The sequence below is a fragment of the Bos javanicus genome, chromosome 19 (genome assembly GCF_032452875.1).
Source record: "Bos javanicus breed banteng chromosome 19, ARS-OSU_banteng_1.0, whole genome shotgun sequence".
In the NCBI taxonomy this organism is placed as follows: domain Eukaryota; kingdom Metazoa; phylum Chordata; class Mammalia; order Artiodactyla; family Bovidae; genus Bos; species Bos javanicus.
In genome coordinates this window covers 22,419,590-22,440,632 of record NC_083886.1, presented here as the reverse complement: position 1 = coordinate 22,440,632, position 21,043 = coordinate 22,419,590, and the positions used below count along the sequence as shown (strand labels likewise).

The 21,043-nt window shown below is 40.7% G+C and overlaps 2 protein-coding genes across 4 annotated transcripts in view; one reads left to right on the top strand and one right to left on the bottom strand.

The window, feature by feature from the left end:
- Positions 1-10,842, bottom strand: part of EFCAB5 (EF-hand calcium binding domain 5) — a 104,413-nt gene extending 93,571 nt beyond the window's left edge. The window contains exons 1-2 of the mRNA XM_061389499.1: positions 9,985-10,842; positions 2,917-3,029 (exon numbers count right to left, since the gene is read on the bottom strand). The gene's annotated coding sequence lies outside the window, so the exon portion shown is untranslated. The remainder of the gene's footprint in view (positions 1-2,916; positions 3,030-9,984) is intronic.
- The window catches only part of SSH2 (slingshot protein phosphatase 2), a 246,584-nt gene continuing 235,281 nt past the window's right edge, over positions 9,741-21,043 (top strand). Inside the window, exon 1 of one of the 3 annotated variants that reach the window (XM_061389502.1) lies at positions 9,741-10,003. In XM_061389502.1, coding sequence (XP_061245486.1) covers positions 9,941-10,003 — 63 coding nt within the window. In that variant the 5' untranslated portion in view covers positions 9,741-9,940. The remainder of the gene's footprint in view (positions 10,004-21,043) is intronic. The other 2 variants (XM_061389501.1, XM_061389505.1) reach the window with 2 other exon arrangements.

Genomic DNA, 21,043 nt, shown 5'->3' with positions numbered 1-21,043 from the left:
CCAACTCTTTGTGACCCCATGAACCGCAGCACGCCAGGCCTCCCTGTTCATCACCAACTCCCGGAGTCCACCCAAACCCATGTCCATTGTGTCGGTGATGCCATCCAACCATTTCACCCTCTGTCATCCCCTTCTCCTCCTGCCCTCAATGTTTCCCAGCATCATGGTCTTTTCAAATGAGTCAGCTCTCCGCATCAGGTGGCCAAAGTATTGGAGTTTCAGCTTCAACATTAGTCCCTCCAATGTACACCCAGGACTGATCTCCTTTAGGGGATCAGGAAGAGACTTTAGGGGATCAGGGAAGAGACTCAGCCATAGATAAACATGTATCCATCTTCCCCCAAATTCCCCTCCCATCCTGGCTGGCACATAACATTGAGTAGAATTCCATATACTATTCAATTGGTTATCTGTTTTAAAGACAGCAGTGTGTACATGACCATCCCAAACTCCCTAACTATCCCTTCCCCCTGGCAACCATAAGTTCGAGAAACAGCTTTAATGGTAAAACAGTTTCATTATTATTTATGGTAGAAGCCCAGGGAGTTTATACGAGTATATTATAAGGGAGTTAAAGGAAGGAGTACGAAATATAATATGGGTTGACTGGAATTTATTGATATGGGTACCTGTATCAGAAATTCAGAATTTAATGTATTAGCACCTACAGTGACATTCAGTATTTGTTTTTATTCAGTATTTATTTATTTATTCAGTATTTATTTGTTAAGTTCACTGAAACTTGGACTCCATAGTGGCCTACGTTTAATTAAGCTAAGGTACAGGAACTTCCCTGGATAAGGAATCCACAGTAAGAGGAATCAAAAGGCTTAGGGATATGGGGTAGATATGTCACATGCTGCTGCTGCTAAGTCGCTTCAGTCCTGTCCGACTCTGTGCGACCCCATAGACGGCAGCCCACCAGGCTCCCCCATCCCTGAGATTCTCCAGGCAAGAACACTGGAGTGGGTTGCCACTGCCTTCTCCAGATATGTCACATATTGACTTGCATATCTACTCCCAAATATATCCTCTGAGAGGACTTGGGGAGGGTTCCTTCACTAAAGCATTGCAAAATACATTAGTGCCTGGGAATATTTGTATCCTTGAAAAGTTCTATGTTGGCTTTCTTCTGTAGGCAAAGCATGATGGGATGATCCGTTTGAGTAGCGGAGGCCAAATGTCAGTGTTTATCCACCAAAGACAAAGTGGGCACATAACGAGAAGTAGAGATACAGTGGTTATCAGATTTCTTTTGGCATTCAGCTAAATGATTATGGGTGGTCCTAGGATTAGAATAGATGACCAGTCAGCTCAGATGGTAAAGATTCTGCCTGCAACACAGGAGACCTGGGTTTGATCCCTGGGTCAGGAAGATCCCCTGGAGAAGGGAATGGCTGCCCACTCCAGTATGCTGGCCTGGGAAATTCTGTGGACAGAAGAGCCAGGTGGGGTGCAGTTCCATGGGGTCACAGAGTCAGACACGACTGAGCAAGTAACAGTTTCTTTCACTTTCTAACAAAGTACTGATAATTCACACATAATATTTATTTAATATTTAGTTATTTATTTGTCTGTGCCGGGTCTTAGTTGCCACACATGAGATCATCAATCTTCACTGAAGCATGTGGGATTCTTTATTATCATTTTTTAAAGTTGCAGCATGTGAGATATTTTGATAAATAATCTGCCTGCAATACAGGAGACCCAGAGATGGACAGTAGGTAGGGATGATCCTGGGTCAGGATGATCCCCTGGAGAAGGGAATGGCAATCCACTTCAGTTTTCTTGCCTGGAAAATCCCATGGACAGAGGAGCCTGGCAGGCTACAGTCCATGGGATCGAAGTCAGACATGACTGAGTGACTAACACTACTACTACTCTGTGGGATCTTTATTTGCATCATTTGAACTCTTCGATGCAGCATATGGGGTTCTTTCTAGTTCCCTGTCCAGGGATTGAACCCTGGCCCCCTGCACTGGGAGAGAGGAGTCTAACCACTGGACCACAAGTAAGTCTCTACATATAATATCTTAAAATCTATATATACTGTGGCCCAAAATACGACTTTAGTCACCAGAGTAGAGAGTTCTGACCTCTCTCTCCCAGTTTCCAGACTTGAGCCCCTTAATTGAAAGGGAAAGCTGGATCCCCTTAAGGAAGGATTCTGCAGCACTGCCATAGTGTATACTGAAAACCTTCCCCTGTGTCTTTTCCACAGATAACTGTTGCCACTTCCTAAAATGACTGTGTAACGGGGGAAAAAAACAATATTCAGGTTTTGCAAGGATTTCTAAACACTGGCATTAATTGGTGCTAATTTCTGGGGACCCAAATGCATTCCACCAGTTTAAGTGGGACTTATACCAGGCATGGAGTCTTAACTCAAGTTTGAATCGCAGTGGGCACAGTGGGTCTATAGATCATTCTGTGATATTTCATTAGCTCTTGAACATACAATTAGGATACCTGGCAACTAGCAGAATTTCCGTTTTGGCCCTTTGATCTTGGAATAAGGACCATTACAGTATGAAGAACCAAGCTGAAGCCCTTGGGAACCCCCTTCCCCCTCATACACACACACCAGAGAGTAAACAAAAATCATTGCTTTTTTGGGATGGCAGAAAGGGAACTACAGAGCTTAGTAACACCAATAAAGACTTAAAGAAGCAGGAGTGATGAAATCTATCTCATGCCAATTAAAAAAAAAGTAATTTATGTACTTGGCTGTACTGGGTCTTAGTTGTGCTATCTTCCCTACAGGTTCTTCAGCTGCTGCACACGAATTCTTAGTTGCAGCACGTGGGCTCTAGTTCCCTGACCAGGGATCAGAACCCAGACCCCATGCACTGGGAGTGTGGAGTCTTAGCCACTGAACCACCAGGGAAGTCCTTATCTTACATCAATGTAACTTACCTGTTTGGCCTGTGACGAAGGCAGCTGGATCTTAGAGGATGACTATGGGTGATTATAAATTCAGTCTGGTGATGCCTCCAATTGCAGCTGCTCTTCCACATATAGTAACTTTACTGGAACAAACCAACACACAACTCATGTCACTTGGTATGCTGCTAGTGATCCAGCAAATGCTTTTTTCTCAATACAAATTGGCAAGAAACGCCAGAAGCAATTTGCTTTTACTTGGCAAGGCCAACAATATAACTTCACAGTCTTGCCCCAGGGCTATGTCAATTTTCCTGCTCTCTGCCATAATACAGTCCACAGAGATGTTGAGCATCTTGCCCTTCCAATCAGCATTAAGTTGATCCAGTGCATTGATAACATTATGCTGATCGGATCTGTGGAGCAAAAGGAGCAAGGTCTTTAACTGTCTTCATGAGATATATGCAAAACCAGAAGATGGAAGATAGATTCCACTTGTGGTATCAATTTCCACATCAACCAATTGCCTGTTATTTTTTTCCTCAGCTCCTTTTGTAATTTTCTTTCATGCTGGAGCTGGAGTGTGAAAACCACATTTCTTTGCCTTGCCAGCTGGCTCTGTTAAGCTCTGCTAATTGGGGGCATTGGAGGGAGACCCCAAGGCTGAGGAAGGACAAGAGGCTTGTTCCTTGCTGTCTATCTCATGACTGCTTCCTGTAGTGTGTTGGTTCCAGTATGCTTCACTCCAGCAATGCTTCTTTATTCTGGTAGTAGGAGATTCTTTCTGTAGCAACAGTTGAAACCAGTTTGCCGTTTTTCTACAGTTTTGTAATTTTCACTGACACCAGCCAGGGTTCTGCTGTAGAGGTCTGGGGCCCAGACTTCTGGTCCCCTGAAATACCCCCATCTAAGCTCAGAGACACCAACACCAGTCAGGCAGTGCCTCCTCAGAGATCTGAGGGGTCACTCCTCCAAGTTTGTGGGTTTTTTTCCGTTTAATGCCTTTGTTTAGGTTGTTTTTCAGCCTAAAGGTAGTAACAGTCACTACCTCTGTCATACCTTACATTTCTCTTTTTAGTTTTTCAGTCACCCCCTTAACTTCATACCTAGTTAACAATTCTTGTTAAATCACCTGTTCAATTAACTGGTGTGGTTTCTATCTCCTATCTGCTGCTGCTGCTGCTAAGTTGCTTCAGTCATGTCCGACTCTGTGCGACCCCATAGACGGCAGCCCATCAGGCTCCTCTGTCCCCGGGATTCTCCAGGCAAGAACACTGGAGTGGGTTGCCATTTCCTTCTCCAATGCATGAAAGTGAAAAATGAAAGTGAAGTCGCTCAGTCGTATCCGACTCTTAGCAGCCCCATGGACTGCAGCCTACCAGGCTCCTCCGTCCATGGGATTTTCCAGGCAAGAGTACTGGAGTGGGTTGCCATTGCCTTCTCCGATCTCCTATCTGGACACTATCAAATAAAATTAGTATAAGATTATTAAAATTTAAGAAAAATTACAACCAGGTAGAGGCAATATGGGCTTCCTTGGTGGCTCAGACGGTAAAGAATCTACCTGTGATATGGGAGACCAGGGTTCAATCCCAGGGTCAGGAAGATTCCCTGGAGGAGGGCATGGTAATCCACTCCAGTATTCTTGCCTGGAGAATCCCCATGGATGGAGAAGCCTGGCGGGCTACAGTCCATGGGGTCTCAAAGAGTTGGACACAATTGAGCAACTAAATGCAGCACAGAGGCAATATATGACTCAATCATACTCCATTTACTCTTAGCTACTATAAACTCTATGTGTATATGTTTCTATCTGGCTTTCTTGTTTTGGATATTTATTTATTTGGCTTAATTGAAGGTCTTAATTGCAGCACATGGTATTTTTCATTGTGGCCTGGAGACTTAGTTGCAGTATGCAGAATCTCTGTTGCTCTGCAGCCTGGCAATATTAGTTCCCTGACCCGGGACTGAACCCAAGTTCCCTGTTTGGCAAGGTGGATTCTTAATCCACTGAGCCACCAGGAAAGTCCCGATTTCTACTTGTTTTATTACTTTCTTTCTTTTTTTTTTAGCATTTCAATAAACTTTTATTGGAAGTATAATATATATATATATGTAAAAAAAAGTATACAAATCCTAAAAGAATGCACTCCTTTATGGAGATGCAGTTTTGATCCCTGGGTCAGGAAGATCCCCTGGAGGAGGGCATGGCAACCCACTCCAGTATTCTTTTTTTTTTTTTTTTAATTAATTTTATTTTATTTTTAAACTTTACATAATTGTATTAGTTTTGCCAAATATCAAAATGAATCCACCACAGGTATACATGTGTTTTATTACTTTCTAACTTGTCATTTCAAATGTAAGAGGTTGGATTATCAAGGACGATTTTCCCCTCACATTTTAACAAGCTTAGCTGTATAAACTATAGTCTGTTATATGACATACTTTTATATGTCTGTTATATGTTCCTTTAGTCTGTTATATGACTTTATCTGGTGTGTGATCAATGAGTTACAGATGTACTACAAGATGGTTATCCATGCAGCCCCAGGAGCGGCCTGAAAGGACTAGGGTGGTTGGTGCCTCTACATAATTCACCCCTGGGCAGAAGCAGTTTGACATAAGGATTCTCAAAGAGTAACCCAAAGAATCAGAGTCTGATGATCCATCCTAGTGTGCCCCAGGGTCCCATAGGAGGCAAACACATAGGGGACTTGCTTTATTAAAGCAAGTATCCTCGAATAAAGGAACAAAGCCAAAGAATGTTCTATCTCCAGGACATCACTTTCATAGGCCAGTTGGAGTATATACTGCTGTTCATCACAAACATTGAGCCCTGAAGCTGCTGGAGGAGTGCTTGTTCCAGGCACTCAAGGAGCAGGACTCAGAGCCTAATGTGTGGCCAAAAAAGGCAGGGAGGTCTGTCAGATACTCCTCATGGATTCAGCTTTCCATCTCTCTCTTCATATATATTGAATTTTTCCCTTTGTTTATGGCTGATGTGTCCTTTCGTTACATCCAAGTTAGCTGCAGAATTATTGCTCTCATAATCCAGTCATACTCTGTGAATTGAAGTTTCATCATTATTTTGTAAATTATACTTAATATGAAAAAGTTTGAGTGGATTCTAAATCCAGTCATGTTATCATAAAATATTACCACATTATGTTTTCTGGTGAGAAAAAAGTAAGAGCTATTAGTCATATATAATTTATGCTTGTAAATTTTGAATTGTTGTGAAATTATTTTAAATTTATCACCTACTTGTTCTCATCAATATATATAAGATGAATATAAATTCTCATCAAAATGACTACTAAGTAATCACTGTCAAACTGTCTTGTTCAGGAATTAGATGCAATCATTTCAATCATAAAACCCTACATAGAGAATGTTATGTTTATAGAAGCAATCTTGGGTTTTTCATTAAATTTTTGAAAAGCTTTATTTGGAAGCTTATGCAAACTCAATATTTTATATCATCCTTAATATGTTTGTTATTTTTCACATTATAACTATATACAGAAAATAACTTTTTCACCAAGCCCCTATTGCTTCCAAATCCCCTCTATTTTTTCCCAGTGTGCTGAACAAATATCATGATTTCTATAGATGTCATGATAAGAGAAAAGGTTGAGAGCCACTCCTTTAAATTTCATTTTTTTAAGATTTATTCATTTGGCTGCATTGGGTCTTACTTGCAGCACGCAGGATCTTCATTGCATCATGCAGGATTTTTCATTGTGGTGCATGGACTCTCTAGTTGTGGTACATGGGCTCAGTAGTTGCTTCACAGAATATGTTATCTTAGTTCTCTGACCAGGGATCCAACCCACACCCCCTGCATTTCAAGGCAGAATCTGAACCACTGGACCACCAGGGAAGCCCTGTTTTAAACTTTAGATCAGGATTCTTAACCTAGAGCCCCTTAATGGATTTCAGTGTGTGTGAAATATGTAAGTGCATCTTTCTGTGGAGATGGTTAATAGTTTTCATCAGGTTCTAAAAGCTTAAGAACCAGCTGATTACAGAAATTGCAAAAGCTCTTTTATAATTTCACCCCTGAAGAACCGTAATACAAGTCAAGGCTTAAACGAACTCCAATGGCACAAGGATCCAGATCAGTTCACCATGTGGCTGTACTGGGACTGCAGGCAAAGACTGAAAGCCAATATCATAAAGCGTGCATTTGCCCAGACCATCTCTCTTTTCTAAAGCACTTTGTACATTTCTAGATTTCTCATATATACATATATATATATACACACACACACACACACACACATATATGTATATGTATTTCCTATGGGGCCTAGCAAAGGCGACTGAAATAACAGTACTATTAAAGCCTACTGTAATTATTGGATGAGTTTTCCACTGCTAACAAGCTTTGAGAGATAGACAGATGTTTGTTTTTAAAACAGTGACTAGTACATGGTACACACTATTTTCTCAATTAATGGTGAATGACTCAATGTACATGCACCAACAACTTCCAAATCTTAGTTTCCTTAAAAAGTCATACACCAGGAAAAGATATTTCTCCTGTCAATAAATTAGCTTTCTATTACAAACCTTATGTGAATTTGGGTACCTTACAATCCTAATTTTGACCAGAATTTTATCACCTCAGGTGTGGTGAATAAAGATGTTCTATACCTACCTATAAATGAGACATGTCTTGACCACAAATCTACTTCTCCTAATGTTAAGAAAAGGCATGGAATCATGTATTTTAAAATATTTTTATTACCTTTTTGCTTGATGCTATTTTCTATACATGGGGTATACTCAGAAAATGCTGACTGCACTTGGAACAAATTTAAGAGAATAACAAAATTATTTTAATTACACATGGGGTTTTACAGTTTATATTGCACTTCACTTTTTTTTTTTCTCACTTGAGAACAAGAATCCTGTGAGGTAGAACTCTATTGAATAAATAAACTAAAACTTAAAAACTTTAAGCCATTTGCTCAAGGTTTTACAGAGGCCAGGAACTAGAAGCGAGATCTCTAATCGCTAAGGTGTGCTCTTTCCCACTGTAAGATTATTTTGCACTGTAAGATTATCATTGTCCAAAAGAATTTAAAATTGTGTTGCTACATAAAAGCAGATAATCAGTGTTGCTGTCCATGAGTCAGAAGTGTATTACTAAGACCTACTGATTTGAATAACATTTAAAAAATGTATTTTTTATTGAAGGATAATTGCTTTACAGAATTTGAATAACACTTTTTTCTAGAACTATACTTTGGTTAATAAGCCATATTTCATTTATTTGTGTTCATTCAGCTTTCAGCAATGTAAAATTCTTGCCTAGGGATATAGCTTCCTGTTTGATCTGCTAAGCTTTGGTTCAAAGTTCTTACCTCTGAACTTTGTCTGCTCTTTTCCTGTTTACTAAATAGCTCTGGGAAAAACACAGTCAGATTGTTTAATCTGTGAACCGTACATCTTTGTTTAATTTTGGCTCGCAGGCACTCTTGACCACCACCAGGGGGCAAAAGACTACCAGCTGGCTTCTCTGCTGTACATTCGACATAGGACTGTACAGTACAGGGACCCTCAGTGTCTGATTCTTGATGGAACCTCCCTGCTAATTATTTCAACCACAGGGCCCCAGGGAGAGAACAAAGGCTCAGCACAGAGGGCTCCAGTGGCACTTAACCATACAGCGGCCAGAAGGAGCTCAAGGCCGCTCTGCCAATTTACAAGAAGCAATAAGATCCAAGAGACTTTGAGTGACAAACAAGAGGCGGTGGGTTAATAACTGCAAACTCCTGAATGTCTGCGTTTTACAGATATGTTATGTATGGTGGTATTTACCAGCACATCCACTCAAATTGAGAAATAGCTTTGTCAACTCTCTTTCTCTGTGTAATCAATCTATGGTATTTACATGGCGTGATTTCCACCCCCGCCCCCCTTAAATCTTGATTTTTCATTATATTCTTGGCTTAGGTTCAGCTGATGATTTATCTTTTAGAAAACGATTTCTTTAGAATATTCAATCGACATTTCGCATGTGTCTATGAAATAATGAAATCTAGAGACGAAGAGAAGGAAAAGCCCAACGAGCAAATCCTGTTTAAAAGAGAATTTCTCCCCAGCAGGAAGCAAGTGGGAGGTAAATAGCAGGTTGGACCCTTGTAACTCCGCGAGCCCAGCTTTCTCGGCTTCCCCCAGGCTCTCTCGGCCTCCCTGCACTTCAGGAATAATGAATGAGCCCTTAGACAGGGGCCAGGGTAATAGAGGAAGCACGAGGGTACCGTGAAGACTCTCGGGGTATAAAATTACAAATCCTTCTTTCTTTCAAAAAGTCTGATCATAAAACATGAACTCAGAGCGGAAGGGTGGGAAAGCTCAGAAAAAAGCCCTCGACAGCCGGGTCAACGGTAAGGTTTCTAGCCCAGAAAGTCCCATCCGCGCTCAGAGGAAGCGTTTGAAACCTCGCGGCGCCCTTTTCCACCCGGAAACTCGTTCGCCTCAGGATTTTCACCTCCGTTTCTTCTCACTAAGGTGGGTTAAGCTGTGCGCCCAACCTCGGGAATAAGAAAAGGTTGTCCTTCGAGAGTGGGGACTCCAGCGACACCCCCTCCCCAGCCGCAGAACCCTCTCCCTAACCCACCCCCTCAAACCCCCAGCGCGGCCTAACCCAGAGCCCAGCGGGAAACCCCGAGAGGGGGCGGCGGCCCGAGGCGCACGCACCCGGCCGGCTTCCGGCAACTCAAGGGTTACGGCCAGGCGGCGGCGCGCGAGGAGGGGAGAGGCGGTTGCTGACAGGTGGCGCCTGCGCACTGGGAGCGCTCATTGTGCCCCGCAGCTGCCGAACCGCCCGCCCGCCAGCCAGCCAGCCGCCCGCTCGGCGCGTCAGTCTGCGAGAGTCCGGTGGTGGGTGCGGAGTCTGCGGCCGTTCGCGCGGCCTCCTCTTCCTCCCTGTTCCCTTCGCCCCCACCCCACACCCCTTTGCCCCATCCCGGCTCCGTCACCCTCCCGCCCCCCCACAATCGGGACAAGAATGCCCTGCCCGGAACAGCCCAGCAGCGCCTAGATGGCTTTGGTCACGGTCCAGCGGTCGCCTACCCCCAGCACTACCTCCAGCCCCTGCGCCTCGGTGAGTCCCCTCCCGGCAGCCGCTCCGCTCGCTTCTGTCACTGCGGCTCCGCTTTGCCTCAGCGGGTCCCGCCGAGCGCCACTGCGCACGCGCCGCGCCGCTTCCCAGGCCTTGGCACCCGGCTGCCGCGAACCCCCCACACCCCCCCCATCTTAAAGACGAGCCGCAGGAACTACAGGACGTTGATTTGTGCCTCCGTCACTCTGAGCATCTAGCGCCTCACCATCCTTGCCCCGAAGCCCCCTGTGGCATGCTTTCCTCTGGCTTGAGCACTTCCTTTCGGGAATGAGTCATTCTTGCTTTTCACCCTCCCCCTTCCTTTTACCCTCTGTTGCTCTGCTGCAGGGAGAGGACCCCGGGACTCCTGCCATGCCCCTTACCCACACCCACATCCCCTTACCCACACCCATTTCAGGGACCCGTTCCGTCTTCGCCCACCGCCCGCCCTTCTTCGGGCTCTCCGGGCGTCTGCCTTCTCCCTGGTCACTTGCTGTCTTTCTTGTGTCCTGTCCGTTGGGCTTCATTGGACGGCTGAACGGTAGTTACTCCTAGGTTTCTCGCCATCTCCCCTCCCCCAGAGGGTGGCGGGGGTCTTTGCTTCTTGGACCTCTCACCTTTCCTCGACGAGGTCCTGAAGCATCTGGCGCTGCTTGATGACCAGTGCCAATTCATTTACATCTCACAGACATTTCTGCATCACACTCATTGCTCATGATCGTTCTTGTTCTCGAGTCGTGTTTGTATGGCTCGTTACTTCAGATGCCAGTGCCAGTGACGCGTGCTTCCAGAAGGAAAATACCCAGTAACCAGCCTTTTCCTGCTGGGCCCTTCTTTGCCTTCGCCCCACCCCCACTTTTTTACGTTCCATTCTTTTAGGCTTTTTTTTTTTTTTCTGGAAATATTTATTTTTTAAAATGAAATATTGCACCAGTGGGGCGAAATGGGATCTTTAAAAAAAATCCAGATGTTTTAGAGGGAAATAGATGGAATGAATATATGAGAAATTGGAAAAACCATTTGGAACTTCCTATAGAACTGTAATTTTAAAAACTAGGTTGGTGGGTTTAGTAGTTTAAACTTGCAAACACGTAGTCAATATACACTGAAACACCTTCCACTGTAAAAATACTCTTAATTTATATATTAACTGAGGTGTGTGCTTTGACATCTTGAAAACATGCTGGTTTGTGATTTCAACATAGTTTCCTGAATTTCAAAATTTTGTTGTGTAGTGTGTGGTGGTTTCCTTTTTTTCCCCCTGAGCCAGCTTTTGCACTTTGTGTGACTAAATTGGCAGCTATATCCTAATTCTAGAAGCAATTATACTTCAGAGGTTACCCTACCTTGTGTTGTTTCCAGAAGAACTAGCTGGGATTCTTGGATAGAAGTTCAGGGAGGCAGATTTTCATGCTAAGGAAGAACTTTGTAACAGCGGGGTGGACTGCCTTGCAAAATAGTGAGCGCTCATTATAGAAAAGTTCAAACAAAAGTCTGGAGGTCCTTTGGCGTAGGAGATGGTGTAAGGGCTCTTTCTAACTCTTAAGATTATATGATTTTAGAATAACTGCACTTGAAAGCTTGTAAAATATTTAAGGGTCTTCTGAAGACAAGTATCATAAGGTTGGATGTGGTACTTGATGCTAGTTTTTAGAAAGTCATTAACATACCATCAGACCATTTTAATTCACTCTCCTTGTAAACCTTTTGAGGATAGTGGTTACCAGGCCTTATTTTGGCTGAGAGAGCAACTGAAGGTTAGTTGAGTTGAGCAAGTAAACCAGAAACCAGAATTATATTGACATGGTTTTCCTTGGGCATTGTTGAAAACAATTGATGATATAATAATAATATATGTATATCACATTATTATACTTATTTTCTTGAGGTGAATGATTAGTATACAGTAATACCATATCTATTTGATATAACTTCATTAGCCAACACTTGCTTATTTTAGAATCCTGAGGTATGTTAATAGGCACTTTGATATAGGTAATTAAATTGATCACGGGTAAGCTCAGTTATAGAGCTAAATGACTGATACATCTACTTGCTATAAGTAGCCTGATTATTTCATTTTATATGTGACCCTGGGAGAAAAGGAACCCTGGTACTGGGGTGTGTGTGTGAAACAGTCAGTGGGGGGTGTGTGTGTGTGTGTGTGTGTGTGTGTGTGAAACAGTCAGTGTTGTCAGCATAACTATGAGCAGTTACCTTTCCCTTTAAGTTGTCTTCCTATTCCACTTAACCCAGAACTTTTTCAGCTGAGTTTTGTCATGGTCCTTGTGTTCCAGTATTCGACTGCTGTCTGACTTGGATATATTTGCTGTTGTGTCTCTTGCTGCATGAAAAAGTTGAGTTTTTTGTTTTAAGAGAGGGCAGAAACAATCTACAGAACCATGAAAGGAGAGATTTAATTTTGTGAGGCTGGAGATTTAGATGTTGTTATCATTTTAAGCATTCTGTTACCGTGTTTCACTGTAGGAGGTAAGACATTTTAATACTGTCAGCTCTTCAGTGTTTTTTCTTTAGGGATTAAATAAACCTGTTGATCATCTACTGGGTGTGAATGACTATTATAGTAGTAAGATGTGTAAGATATTGACCCTGTCCTTCAGGGTCATGTAATCTTGGGAGGGAGAGGGAGAGGGAAGGCATAGAGACTAGAGGAGGGGCAAGAATGAGATGAGAGAGTAGAAAAGGAGTGTGAGGGGAATGATACTGAATGTATATCAACAGCCAGTTTGTAAATGGCCATAAGTATTATATGAATTCAAATTAAGATAAATTCACTAGTGGCAATAGTAGTGAAACCAATATCTAACATGTAACTACCTTACATGGATTATTTACTCTTCACAGCATGCAATTTCTTTTATCTCCATCTTACTGATGAAACTGAGGCAAAGAGCTATTAAGGAACGTACCCAGTGACACTCAGCTGTTGAAGATGTAATTCAAACCCAAATGTGTCTAGAATCTTCCATCTTTTCCCTTCTTGAGAATCAAAGAGAAGTATAACATAGTTAGGTGACTCTTGAACTAGGCCTTGAAGGGGAGGTTGAATGTTTAGAGACTGAGATAGAAGCTGGGGAGTAGAAAGTGTTCCAGGTGGAGAGAAGCTGTATACACCAAGACTCAGAGACAGAAACATACAAGGCATATCTGAGGAGATTTAAATAGACCAGTTTGAGGAAGGATTTGTTTGGAAGAGTGGTAATAGATAAAGCTGAGGAGGCAGCTAGGGCTGCAAAGGGCTGCTGAGCTTAGGAATTTGAACTTGACAGAGATTGTAATAGAGAGTCCTTAGAGGTTTTGAGCAAATATGATCACAGTAGTGTTTTAAGAAAACTGATCCACCAGCTATGGGCCAGGGGAGTTGAGAGAGGGAGAAAAGGCAAAGGTAGAGCCTGTTAGAGGCTGTTACGGTGGCCTAGGTGTGAATAGTAAAGGCTTGAACTGGGAGTGGGAAAGAGAAGGACAAATGCAAGGGACTGTAGAAAAGACACACGGAGCCTGGGCTTATTGGATATAGGGGAGAAGGGATCAGAGATGTCAACTCTTGGAATATATTGTTCTTCCCAGATAATAGATGTTTTTAATTAATTGAAGCAATTTAAGAATGCCCTCTTACCTTCTATCTTTCTGGTATGAATTTTCTGAACAGATATCTATATTGACCCAGGGTTATATAAATACAGTGAAATACCATAAAAATCTTTTGCTTTTGTATAGTGCTCTATACTTTTCAGAGTGTTTTGTGTTCATGGTCTGATTTAATTATAGAATAGCCTCAGAAGTTACACAGGACAGATATCAACGTTAAAAGGCTTACTGAAGATGACAAAACTGGTTGGGATAAGATCTAGCTCTAGAACCAAGTTCCATGGCTCCTGGTTCATATCTCTTTCCATGGTGTGGTAAGACAAACAGCATATTGGTTTCTGGTCCTGAGAACTTGACTGCCAGTAAAGGAATCAAGACTTGAGGTGCAATTAAGAACTTACACTGTCTTTTGAGTTCATCTATATATTGTCTATTTTGACTGTCTGGAACAGAATCATCTAAGTTTGTACAAATCATTTTTTGGTGATACCCTTATTTGAAGCCTATTATCTCTTAGTTTACACAGAAAATCTTATAAACTTGAATATTTAGTTTCCATACTCCTAGAAGATTACCAGCAGCAAAATATGAATGGAAAAGGTCAGGTGCTGCTAAAGGCAGGCTCCTTATAGTTCTGGGAAATGATAGTTGATGTTTTTACAGCAAGGGCAGAGGAAGAAAACCTATAAATAGCTGACCCAAGGAAAAAATTTAGCAGTTAGGGACTACTTAATGTAAGGACAAGTATATTCTTCTAAGACCCAGTACTCCTTTAGAGCAGCTTTTATATAGTTCTAATGATGATTCCAAATCTTTATAAGAAAGCTTAATCTTGTTTTGTCTTGGTTTAAGCAGTCAGGATTGAGTAAAGTGTGTTTATAGATAAAGACCCATCCAAGTTTCACCAAAGTCTTAATGTTTAAGATGCACACTTTAATTGGGAAATTCATTTATCTATATATATACAAATGGGTATGTGGGATAAGTAGATATTATTAAATGATATATATTCAAATATGACCACACCTCTCTCCCTAGGCAGAGAAAATAAAGTCATAAAATATGAAATTGACTTATATAAAATAAAAGTGATGCTTTAGAAATTTTTGTAACCTATAGAAATAATACAGGCCAATTGTAGGAAATCTGGAAAATATGGAAAAGCACAGAAAAGAGAATGAAAGATATGTGCCGTACAGCTGAGCGTTTATTTTTATATAACTGAAGTGTTGCTGTATGTATAATTCTGTATGCTTTTTTAAAAAGTTTTATATATATCATAAGTGAAAGTGAAGTCGCTCAGTCATCTCTGACTCTTTGCAACCCCGTGGACTGTAGCCCACCAGGTTCCTCCGTCCATGGGATTCTCCAGGCAAGAATACTGGAGTGGGTTGCCATTTCATAGGTGTATGCGAAATCACTTAAATGGCTGCATTGAGTAGTTATAACTCATTCTAACCTTTCCATTATTGGTGAATATTTAGGTTTTTTACAACTTGTAAATTACATTGCAGTGACCATCATTGTGCATAAATATTTGACAGTGTTTTGGAACGTTTATTAAGATTTCAAGAAATACAGTTACAGGATCTCAGAGTATAAACAATTTTATGATTCCTGTTGCATATTTATACTTTCTAGGAAGATTGTTTCCAATTAACATTTACTCCAACCAGCATAGTGTAAGAATGCTCATTTCTCCTAGCTTTATTAACACTGCATATTCTCATTTTATTGTTAATCATTAATAATTTTTGAGGATAAACAGTAGTACCTAGTTGGCTTGATATATATTTTATTATTAGACAAGTTGAATATTTTTGAGATGTTTATTAGGCATTTTTGTTAACTTTCTTTAGAAAGATAGCTTTATTGAAGTATAGTCTACAAGCCCTAAAATAAACCTGTTTTAATAAGTGTACAATTCAGTGATTTTTAGTAAACTTCCAGAGTTATTCAACTACAGTCCTGTATTTCCATTTTTTGAACTGTGCATCCTTTTCAACCTATGTATGCTTCTGGTACATTATGAATATTAACCCTTTATTCATTAAAACTGTTTGATTTTTAGGTGTTTGTATTGCCCTTAGAATAAAGTCTACACTCCAGAGTTTTGCTCGCAAGACTTTTAATAAGACAACCTTGCTTACCTCTTCAGCCTTGTCTCTTCCCAAGTCCCTGCCTTGCACACTGCTCAGTCAAGCTGACATGCCATGCTCCCTTGGATCTCTAGGCTTTTGCACATGCTGTTCCCTTTACCTGGAACACCTTCCCTTCATCTGTTTACCTGACTAATTCCTACTCATCCTTCAGGTCTCAGCTTAAATGTCACTTCTTCTGGGAAGCTTCCCTGACTCCACTCCCAGACTATGGTAGGTGCTCCTTCTACGTGCACCATAGCACCCTATACTTACCCATCATGGCTCTTATCTCTTTATTGTATTTGACCGTTTGATTGCTTACCTCCCTAACTAACCTTTCAGCCAGGAACTTGGTTTATTGATATATTTTTGTATCACCAGGGTCAAAAATATTGGACTATGGATCAATGGATGGATTGATGGATATAGTCATAGTTAGCAATTTTTTCCATTGTTTTTAAGCATTATTTTGTTTCCAGAAGCCCCCAAAATATGACTACCCTTAAGATTTTGGATACATATTGCTGTTTTAGGTTGAATCAAGCTTTGTTGTCAAGCTGTGTATAAAAATGTCTGCTTCATTGTACCCTTATCAATCCTGAATGTTGTCATCATTCATTTTTTAATCATAATAGCTCTTGTATATTGAACATTTACTGTGTACCAAACACTGTGCTAAATACCTTATATACATTATATTGTTTTATATTGTTTAATTTTTTCTGACTGTACCGTGCAACGTGTGGGATCTTAATTCCCCAACCAGGGATCAAACCTATACCGTCTGCATTGGAAGGTGGAGTCTAAACCATTGGGCCACTGAGGAAGTCCCCAGTTGTTTAATTTTTACATCACTCCTGTGGTGTAGGTATTATTATTATCTCTAATTTACAAAGAAAATTGAATCTCAAGGAAGTAAAATGAGTAAGGTAAAACCTTGCCAACGGTTATAGTTCTGGTGTCTGAACCCAGGACTCTCTTCACCACTAGTATTTTGTTGTTTTAAGTTAGGTTTCAAAAAAAAAATCAGAAGTTAAACATTTTTCAAATAACTTACTGTTATTTGTTTTATAGTCTCTGTTTCAGTCAGTCATGTGTTTAGCTAAGCTTTCTTTGTGGATAATTATTTTTGCCATATTGATTTGTAAATATTTTTCATATACTTATAACAATCTTTTTTTGTTATGTTGCATGCTTTGCCTTAGTTTTCATTTGCATTTTGTTTTTTATTCATTTTGATGTACAGACATTAAAACATCTTAATACTGTCATTTCAAAGTCTTTGTGTGTTTCCATTGTTTTTCTACTTTGTTCAATTTTCCATCAATAGAACAGAGAAATAGTCACTAGTATTTTCTTAAGTTGTTTTGTAGATTACATTTATACTCAGTTTTACTGCATAATGTGAATACTAAATTAATTTTGTTCCAAACAGTTAACTTGTCCCAGTTCATTTTATGTAACAACCACTCCTTTTTCCTAATTCCACCTCTGAGAAACACTACGTTACGAGTACAAGCTAGAGTGTGTTCCAGTGAAGTTCCATTGCTCTTCCCACAGGAGCTTTCTTATTATTTAGTATTCATTAAATTGCATGGACAGAAAATAAACAAACTAGCTAAGATTTTAAAATTTGACTGGTTTGAAGGAAGAGCAGGCCTTTGGTACTCAAAAGGTATCTTCAGGTCTCTCATCCTTTCTCTGTGGCTTTAAGTGAGAGGGAGCAGATTCTAGATTATGCCCATTCTGAAAAAGGCACCATGCAGAGCCCACACTGCCATCCCATGTAGCACCATTGCATGATATGTTCCTGGTTCCAGCGGCTTAGCACTTTGCAGTTTTTCCATTAAATGCCTGCTGTCATGTTGGCTACACAGCGCCTAGCCCATAGTAAGTATTTCCATGTTCATATTTTTCATTTATTTGTTCACTCATTCAAGAAACCTAGCAGTAGGAGGGAAACTACTTTTAAAAAACACGAACAACCTCTATGTCTATTGACAAGACTACTCAATTTGAAATATGCCAGAGGTCCTGTGTACCTGAGAGGAGAGACCTTAAGGAGTCTTGTTAATCAGCAAGTAGGTAATGAGTGCTGTTTTGTGCAGGTAATGCCATCCATTCTCTTCCTCTGGTTTTCAGCACTGAATCCTTTTCAGATACACTTACAAACTGCCCTGCATTTTCCTGTGTAGCTGAGCAGCACAGCTGCTGTTCACAGGGCCCCTCATTTTCCTGTTTGTCAGGAGAAAGTCAGGTGAGGTGATCTTGGCTCCAAAATGTAGTGAAAGCTCCCATGATTCCCTAGATTTCCTGAAAGCGAAATAAGTTCACTTAGTGGGAGAGGCTATGCTTAGAAAGAAATGGGCAGAAGTAATCTACTGTGTTACAGCCTTGATTTTTTTCTTGAAGCTGCTTGTTTTTTTTTTTTTTTAAGATAATTTAGTATCTTTTTGTATCCTGTGCTATCCTTGATTCTGAAGGTATCTATTTATCTACTCATTCATGCCAGGATTGGGGCTTCAGCAGCCAGTTAGTCCCTGGCCTCAGGAAGCTTAGAGTATATTAAAAAAGTAATTATATTACAGTGTAGTAATCATAATTGATGTGTAAGCCTTGAGGAAGACAAAGAAGACCAGCAAGGACTTCTGAGTCCTTGCCTTAGAATTTATAGGTCTAGTAGGGGAAGGCAGCTATAAGCTAAGCATGAATTAAAACAAAACAACGACGTAGGATGGTGAGTGGAATAGGAGAATTGCAAACCAAGTGTGAGCATGGATGGGAAGGAGATGTAAGTTTTCTACGAGATATTGGACAGAGAATGTTTAATGGATTAATTGGAAAAGTTGGAGGAGCAAAAGATTTTTGGAGCTAAGACAATGAAAGGTATGTTTATTACTTCCAAATATTAAGTATTAATCTTTTTCAGTTCTATTCACAATTAGAAGTCAGTTTCTCCACAAGGTGATTATTGTATAGTTTGTTGTCTAAGGCATGGTAGCCAGACACAGACGCTTCTGTCTTTGCAGAGTGTGTGTTTGTAGGTACTACCTTGTCCCTCTCCCTGCTCTGCACCTTCCCCCACTTAAAAACAACAGCAACCTCTTTTTTTAATGCTTCATGTATGTGAATGTATGAAATTATATTCATTGAACTTTAAGGGTAGACATTCTGTGCAAGTTAATCATTAGAGCAATGATTCTCCAATTGTTGCTTCAGACACTTTTATAGAAAGAGCAACAATTTGGAAGAGCCCCTTTTTTCCACAATTATGATACATAGCACGTCTCAGGCAAGAATTAAAATAAACCACAGGTTAGCAACTCATAACACATTATCTTAATCTATTAGGGAAGCTCACTGATTCTTTGAGGTTTAAGAAAGTGATTGTGGTTTAGAATAAAAATGGTATCTGCCAATGATTATAATATAAATCACATGGGAGTGGAGAATCCCTGAAAATATTTTCATTTCTCCCTTCTTAGGCCTTCAGAAATGCCTGTAGCAACATGAAGCAATTTAGCACAGTGGTTAAGAGTGTAAGGTCTGGAAAGAGCCTGCCTGAATCTGAACCCCACCTTTAGAACTTTCTAGACTTAGGCAAGTCCCGTAACAGTTCTGTGCTTCAGTTTGCCCATCTGTGAAGGTATAATATAGTACTTCTTGCACAGAAATAAAAATTAGAGTGCATTAGCATCATGCCTGGCACCAAATATGCATGCACTCATGAAGTATTAGTCAGTTTTATAATGATGATAATTTAGAGTTGCTATTTGGTTGTTAAGCAGTTTTTCATTATAACACAAGTTTGGTGGGTAGGATATTTTTTTTATGACAATATAATTCACATGAACAGTCTATTTCAAGGATTAGTTTCTCTTTTTTCTCTCTTTTGTATATTTTTTATTCAATAATAGCTACATTTTAAACATTGGGGCATCTTAGCTCTAGTTGCCAATCTCTGTGACAGAGTAGTTGTGTATGATTTTGTAATGACCCTGGAGCACCATAAAGAATGATTAATGCAACTACAATCTTTAAAGATCTTTTCCCTTTGGGAAGTTATCAATTTTTCTAGGCCGTGCTTGCTGCTGCTGCTAAGTCTCTTCAGTCGTGTCCGACTCTGTGTGACCCCATAGACGGCAGCTCACCAGGCTCCCCCATCCCTGGGATCCTCCAGGCAAGAACACTGGAGTGGGTTGCCATTTCCTTCTCCAAGGCATGAAAGCGAAAAGCGAAAGTGAAGTCGCTCAGTCCTGTCCGACTCTTAGCGACCCCATGGACTGCAGCCCACCAGGGTCCTCTGTCCATGGGATTTTCCAGGCAAGAGTACTGGAGTGGGGTGCCATTGCTTAACAGCATATTAACCTATTGGATGTTTTGCTCTATGGTAGCACAGATCTTCTTAAGTGGTCACCTTAGTTTGTATCATAGGCTATATGTGTTCGTGTTTTTAATGATTGAGGTTATGAGTCGTGTGGCAAAACAGAACAGAAATTGATGGATTTTTTTTTAAAAATGTGGAGAATCTGAGGACACTGAATGTGTTTCAAGGTGTTTATGGGTTTAAATATATCTTTGTACGTGGAAATAATGCTTTCCAAGGAATTGATGGTTTCGAATGGTGGTACTGGAGAAGACTCTTGAGAGTCCCTTGGCCTGCAAGGAGATCAAACCAGTCAATCCTAAAGAAAATCAGCCCTGAATATTCACTGGACAGACTGATGCTGAAGCTGAAGCTCCAGTACTTTGGCCACCTGATGCAAAGAGCTGACTCATTGGAAAAGACCCTGATGCTGGGAGGAATTGAGGACAGGATGAGAAGCAGGCAACAGAGGATGAGATGGTTGGATAGCATCACTGACTACAATGGACGTGAGTTTGAGCAAACTCTGGGAGATGGTAGACAACAGGGAAGCCTGGCATGCTACAGTACATGGGGTTACAAAGAGTCGGTCATGACTTAGCAACTGAACAACACAACAACAAGGAAATAATAGTTGAGAAGAATGATCTGTCTAATCCAGCTATACAAGGAGTTGGCAGTAGAAATTGAATGCAGCTTTTTGAAGATGTACTTCCAAAGCAACTGGATAAACTCACATTTAACAAGAGAGCTTTGGTTTAGACTTTGGTTGCATTTAGATTACAGTTTTTATTATTGAACCTTGTCAGAAAATAGAGATAACCTATTTCTTCCTTGAGAGAGTGATGAAAAGGATTGCCTTAAGATTTCTATGAGCACAATATTTTGATTTGTCTTTTTGATTTGTCTTCTACAAGCTGTAACTTT